At 38.5% G+C, this 7,049-nt stretch overlaps 1 protein-coding gene across 1 annotated transcript in view; it reads left to right on the forward strand.

Moving 5' to 3' along the window:
• Positions 1-5,433, forward strand: part of DYRK4 (dual-specificity tyrosine-(Y)-phosphorylation regulated kinase 4) — a 22,140-nt gene extending 16,707 nt beyond the window's left edge. Inside the window, exons 9-12 of the mRNA XM_010281913.1 lie at positions 1,799-1,880; positions 3,687-3,859; positions 4,679-4,739; positions 5,300-5,433. Coding sequence (XP_010280215.1) covers positions 1,799-1,880; positions 3,687-3,859; positions 4,679-4,739; positions 5,300-5,433 — 450 coding nt within the window. The remainder of the gene's footprint in view (positions 1-1,798; positions 1,881-3,686; positions 3,860-4,678; positions 4,740-5,299) is intronic.
• Positions 5,434-7,049: the final 1,616 nt, after the last annotated feature.

Consider the following 7,049-nt stretch of genomic DNA (forward strand, 5'->3'; position numbering starts at 1 on the left):
CTCTATGTGCTAAACCTTCATGCTAGCTAGAAACATTTCTATTCTCCTTAAGCCCCAATCTTAAATTTTTGCTATTTTCCGAGATTTCTAAAGTATTTTAATCCTATTTTAATTTCAGGTGAATGTTTCTCTTGATTTCTTTTTCAAAATTGCAAATGAATGAATAGATAAATAAATAAATAAATAACTCTCAAGTAAAAATGCTAAGGATGAAATTCTGTTCTCACTTTGCCTAATGTATCTTGACTCAGAAGTCTGAAGTGTCACATACTGTCAGTACCCATCATCTTGCCACCATCTTTACTAGACCATTTGCAGTAAGAAGTGAGGCTTGCAAGATAACCAAAATATCTTAAACAGAAAAAATTAGCCCAGTGGGAAATCAGTTTCCAGGCAGCCACTGACAAAGAATGAGGTTGGCAAGATGAATGACTGTAGTCTGTATTTAAATAGAGTAACATGTTAGTGAACATTTATTAACTAAAAGAGAATTTTGTACTCATTCTACAATTGCACAGTTTCATGAATTTAATTTATGTTGCCTGAAACTCACATCTGTTATTCCATCTGCCTCCTATGAGATTTCTCAACATAAGGTAGAGTATGGAGTTTCTCTGGACTTCATGGTAGGTGATCACTGCCCCCAGAACCTGGTTTTGCAGTTAATCAGCTCCCTTGCATTCTGAGAGATTCACTATTAGAGACCGAGTCCTACCATGAGCATGAAGAGAGAGCTAGCTGCAGAGAGAGGATACTTCTTCCCATAACAGAACCAAGATCACCTGGGTAGTGGAAGTCAGTCGTTGCCTTGTCTTTCATCAGTAGCAGCTGTCATGCACAGTATTTCCTTATGAGTCCACTAATTACCCGAGAAACTGCTTTGTCATTATTTGGCATCATTACTTGGCATCAATCTGGGAATTGCTCAGTCGTTCAAAGCTTTGACATATAATCACTTTAAAACTGGTTGGTAAAGGTAGCCATCCCTCTGCTGACAAGTGGAGAAGACTATGATCAGAAAGGAAATAAAAGGAAATCCTTAATTTAGATAGATTTTTAATGAGGATAAAATGCAACTCTGCACAACAGAGCTAATAGGCTATGCTTACTCATCAATGCAAATATGCTGGCTGTTTAAAAATTACTTCTTACGCTGGAATTGTGGGCACACAGTGCTGTACCCATCTGCACCCAGCTAATAATCCATAGTACCCTATCATGTCCATTCATCACCACCTTGGGATCTCTGCATCACACTGTCATGAGGTGGAGAGAGATATGCCGACAGTCTTGAGAAAGTTGAAAGCAGTGGAGGGAAGAGCTGTGGAGTGTGACTCATTCATGGGACAGGGGATTTCATGGTTACAAAGGGATGGTTCTGGTTAATTTAGCACAGCATGCAACCAGATGCAGTGTGCCTTTTGCTAGATTAACAATAATGAGTTTTGGGGAGCTCACTCTTCTCACACAATCAAACATTCTCACTGGCTGGTGCCTTGACAGCACCACACGCTGCACAGTGCAGTGGCCTGGGTTGTACGTGAGGGACTAGCATCCCTGTCTAGCCAACCTTCAAACTGGGTACCTTTACAAATCTCCCCACTGCTTTGCTTAATTGCGCATTATTGGATGCCTACTCATGTTAGCAAATGCATTCCCAAGGAAGTTGTAGTTTGAAGTTTTTATTATGCAGCTAAGTGTAAACCCAATGTGTTGTGCATTGCTTATTTTCCAAAGTGTTCACTAACCTAATGTGGTGTTAAAACCCTTTTTTCCCTGTGATTTTTTTTCTCTGTAGGAGAACATATTATTATACCACAAAGGCCAAGGTTCAGTTAAAGTTATTGATTTTGGATCAAGCTGCTATGAACACCAAAGAGGTTTGCAGAAAAGTCAAGTTGATGTAATTTTCTTAATAAGCTTTCTTAATTTTAAATAATGTGGAAAAGCTATTTCTTTGAGCTAATATAGTGACCTATGCCCCTAATTACAATCTGATGAACTGTTCAGCCATTAGTGGTGGAACAAATACTGGTAGTAAGACAAGTAAGACAAAAAATGCTTTATGTTTGTCCCAAGCCAGTTCCTCTACCCCTGTTGAAATCTGAATTGCATTTGCAAGAGTGGTTAGCTGAAATAGGCCCATGAGGATAATCCCAATACTTCACTTAACAAGGAGTTTACCAGGTCCAGAGAGCCTTTCTCAGTGGGATGGTTACATTATAATTGGTATTTTTAGGATGAATACAATGGGGGAAACCGGAACTATGCTTTAAGTTTAGAAAGTCTAAGTTCAGGGTTTTTTTTTTTTTCTATTAAAGACTTAAGTAGAATGTGCAGGAGATAACAAGAACAAAATTTTTAAAGGAGAAATGTATGTATAAAAATTCACCTAATAATAATTCTTAACATTAATAGTCATATTGTAAAGCAAGAATGATATCACCCTCAGGAATGCAAATATCATCTGTTAAAAAAACCCAATCACAACAACAAAAAACAAAACTAGAGAAAGAAATCTGCACTGCATTTTATTAACTTGGGAAAAAAAAACATAGTCTTAAATGGCTCATATTTTGCCTATGAAAGATTGATATTTAAGCTGAGCCAAACCTGTTCATCTATAGTTAGGGATTCAGACCATTAGGTTTACAACCCAGTTTTGTAGGAGCGTGTAATCATTTTAGGTTTGTCCATGTTTGAGTAGAATGTAATCTGAAATGCAGCCTGAAATATTTGCGGAGAGCAAATGGAAATTTGGAACAAATTGGAACAAAAACAAATGGAAACACAAAACAAGTGAAAGAAAAGATGAAGCATGACTGAGGAGACTGTCAGCTGAAAAAGGAATTGGTACAACCCTCAAAGTGGTACAGGATTAGAGAGTAGAAAGCAAAAACTCAGCCATTAATTTTTGACAACAATGACAAAAAGCAGAAAACAGTTATGCAGTTGGTTAAAACCACAAGGGCACAGATTGCCACCATGGTACTCTCTAACTGTACAGGTTTGGTAAAATCACATACTGTGCAGCATTTACTTTTCAGGATGCTTTCCTTCCAGAAGATGTTGCATATGTGGGGATGCAAACAAGTGCAGAAATATAAACAAAGTGACCATCAGAGAGATGGGAATAAGAAAATAACAGAACTTGCATGCTATAATTGTGTTTAGTTGTCTGAATGACAAGAGGTAAAAGAATTAGTCTATTCGCTATGATGAGTCCCAATCTTGGGATGAGATCTTTTGACATCTACTGTGGGGCTATAATGCATTAATGGGGAAGGCAATAGGAGATGTTCCCTAGGTGCCAGTGAAACCAGTATTTCCTACAGTGAAAGTCTGTGATAATGAAGAACTGTTGATTGAAGCAAGGGGAAGACCTCCAAATAGGAAAATGAACATGGAGTAAGCTGAATCACAGCATTAGTAGAATAATTTCTTTCAGTAAAACTTGTTGAAGAACAATTTCCAAATAGAATAGTGTAAAGTGTAACACCCATTGGTTTTAGGATGGAATTAGAAAAGGTTTTCAAAGCCTATGTGAGCAATCCCTTAATGGCAGCTAATGGATAGAGTAGATATATGATGCCTGAACATGTATTTCACTTTTATGTGAAATCTGGAATCCACTTTTCTGTCCCATTTATGATATTTTGCTTGTCTAATTTTCTCTTTTGATATAGTGTACACCTATGTTCAGAGCCGGTTTTATCGCTCGCCTGAAGTGATTCTTGGCCATCCTTATGCTATGGCTGTTGATATGTGGAGCTTAGGCTGTATCATGGCTGAACTTTACACAGGCTACCCACTGTTTCCAGGGGAAAATGAAGTTGACCAACTTGCCTGCATCATGGAGGTAACTTTTGGGATTGTCATTTGAATTACATACTCATTTGATAAACTACGCTGCCAGCAACAAAGAGAAATGTCAAGAGATGATGAAATATATTTGTCTATGGTCTGGCCTTTTAAAGGGAGGTTTATTACAGCCAAAGGGCTCTTTGAAAGGACGGGCTCTAATGCAAAACTGTTATTTCCATTTCATGTGCCAAACACTGTTTTGTACACTCACTGTCTTGCTTCTGAAGGAAATATATTATAATCTGGTCAGAATTTGTACAGAGAAGTTAGAACAAAAGAAGCATATCTAAGGGGAAATAAAAGCAATCCAATTATATCTTCATCTTCTCTTAGAGATCAAATATGTGTTGGTTGGATTGGATGTCCTTAGTCCAAACTCCTGCTGAGAGAGAGATTTTTGTTAGCATTTGATTAGTCAGCTGTGTCTTTGTCTAGCAAATCTTGAAAACCTCAAAGGCTTGAGTAGAAACTCTCTGGGTCATCTGCTCAACTGCTGCTTTACCCTCCTGGTGAAAACATTTTTCCTGATAGTCACCCTGATTTTCTCAAGCCACAGTTTGTGGATGTTGCCCCTTCTTATCCTGTCTCTCCCACCAAGGAGTTTGGCTCTGTAATCTTTGTAAATGTTTTTCAAAGAGTTTTAGGGATTTACCGTTGGCATCTCCTGCCTCAGATCACCTACCCAGTGCTAATGTTAGAATAGGTACAACTGCACTTTTCAAATGGAGGATGAAATACCACATCTCTCCTGATGCCTGTTATGTATTTTTATAGAATGAGGAGTAACTCCATGAATTCATTTTCTATGTTGAAGGTATTGGGTCTTCCACCAGCTGATTTTATCCAGGCTGCATCAAGGAAGAGAATGTTCTTTGGTAAACGCTTCTGATTGTTTCTCCCCTCCTGGAATCCTCCCTGCTAATTAATCACTAGTTAATAGCACTAGTAGACAGTGGCATCAGAGAACCTTAGCTGCTTCTTAGCTGACAAAACTTCTTTCAGGAAGAGGTATTGAGGAGAAGTAAAAGGGTAACATGAGGCCTACAGATGAACCTGGTACTGTGCCCTTCATATCTTAGGAATATTCATATTGCTTCTCATGGCCGAGGCAATAGGAAAGGATTGAGAAAATCCATTCCACTTGTTACTCCTTAAAAACAGTATTGCTAAAAGGAATGCAGTGGGCCTTGGGATTAACTTCAATCCTCTGGGTATAATTTGGTTTTGGAAATTACACAAAATGAACAAAACCCCACAGTGTACGATGCAGTCTCTTAGTACGTAACCAATATTGTTTGCCAAAATGCTGTCAGACTATCAATCCAACAGGGCAAATCGGGAATTAGTGGGATATGGGTACTGTTTCTGCAACTCTCTTAAAGATTTGGTACGGATTTTTAACGTGATTTTTTGAGCATGTTTTTATTTTTTTAAGATTCCAAAGGTTTTCCTAAATCCATAACTAACAGCAAGGGAAAAAAGAGATGCCCAGACTCCAAGGATCTAAGCACAGTGCTGAAAACCCATGATGCTGGTTTCTTGGACTTTCTGAAAGGATGTCTAATGTGAGTTCACATTTTTCACTTATGTGCAGCAGGCTAGTTTTGACTTTGCTTTCATTCTCTTGTGCCTTTAAAATCTTTGTACCTATCTGTTGGGGGGGTTGGTAGAGTATTTTTCTTGTTTTTTTTTTTCCCCTCACAGTAGCATTTGTGGATAACTATTATTATTCACAGCTTATTGCAGGGAGAAGTCATTGCACAAAAAGACTATATGGGATTCGCCCAAGGTACAAAAGAAAGCTGACATCATCATATCTAAAAGCAGATCTTCATCTTCTGATACTGGAGACTAAACTCTAAAAGCAATGGTTTTTACCCATTGAGGCCTTTGCATTAAATCCTTTCTGTTTTATCTGAGATAAAGTTTCATTCAGATAACATCAATAATGGTAATGCCCCAAAGCAGTGCATATCTGGAGATCAAAGTTTGGTTTTGTGCTTAAATCTAACTCCCGCTCCGGTGAGAAGGAAATCTTTCCATTTCCTCCAGCAGGAGTTACATTTGAAGCTGCCTTAACTGTCTTGAGTGTCTTGACTATATTTTCTGTGCTAGGCCTTGGAAAGGCAATCGGGTGATACACTGCGGTATCTGTATGAAAACGTTTCTGATTCTTTGAATATCTGCTCACAAAGATCTTGCTCTTTGCGCGCATGTTCCCTTGGGTGAGATCAGGCTCTTTTTAATTTCACTGCACCATGCACCTCCCCCTTAGAAGAGGATAAAAAGGCAAAGTACATCCAGCCACGTCTCCAGCCCAGAGTCAATGGTTTGACTTGCTGCTTCTGGACTATGGTAGTTAGTGTGGATAATTACTTAGCACAGTTACCAGAGTGTTACCTTGTAGTTTGCATACTGACTTAAGCCCTTTTCCTCCTTATCACAGTTATACTTATTTTTCATTGACAGCAGTCACATTGCACACTTCAAGAATTACTTGATAGATTGTATTTTTCCATTCTCTTGATCGGAATAGATTTTTATAAATCACTGGAGCTCAGAATGTGAGAAGCATCTAATATGTCTCAGATCCTGTAATTTCTAGGATAAACTGTTGACTTTACTCCAGTCAAGGATTTTGCTACTGAATACCTAGTATGACAAGTGGTCCACAGCTGTTTTCTTAAAGGAAATTGATGATTTGCACGTTCTTGTAAACTGCTAAATGCAAATAACATGTAATTGTTAACAGTCTTCACAGAAGGTAGAAATCCCACAGATTCTCTATGTCAGGAACTTTTTACCTAGTATCACAGAATAATTTAGGTTTGAAGTGGCCTCTGGAAGTCATCTTGTGCCGTAAGAAGAGCTGGTGGGGAAGGCGACTGGCCTGGCTGAACAGGGAGATTTTGCTGGGACTCAGGAGAAAAAGGAGAGTTTATCACCTTTGGAAGAAAGGGAAGGCAACTCATGAAGAGTGCAACGATCTCGTTAGGTCGAGCAGGGGCAAAATCAGAAAGGCAAAAGCCCAGCTAGAACTCAATGTGGCCACATTGATAATAAAGGATAGTAAAGGATAATAAAAAATGCTTCTACAGATATATTAACAAGAAAAAGAGAGACAAGGAGAATTTCCATCCCTTACTGAATATGACGGGGAACATTGTCTCCAAGAACGAGGACAA

Source organism: Phaethon lepturus, unplaced genomic scaffold, assembly GCF_000687285.1.
Source record: "Phaethon lepturus isolate BGI_N335 unplaced genomic scaffold, ASM68728v1 scaffold16182, whole genome shotgun sequence".
Lineage (NCBI taxonomy): Eukaryota > Metazoa > Chordata > Aves > Phaethontiformes > Phaethontidae > Phaethon > Phaethon lepturus.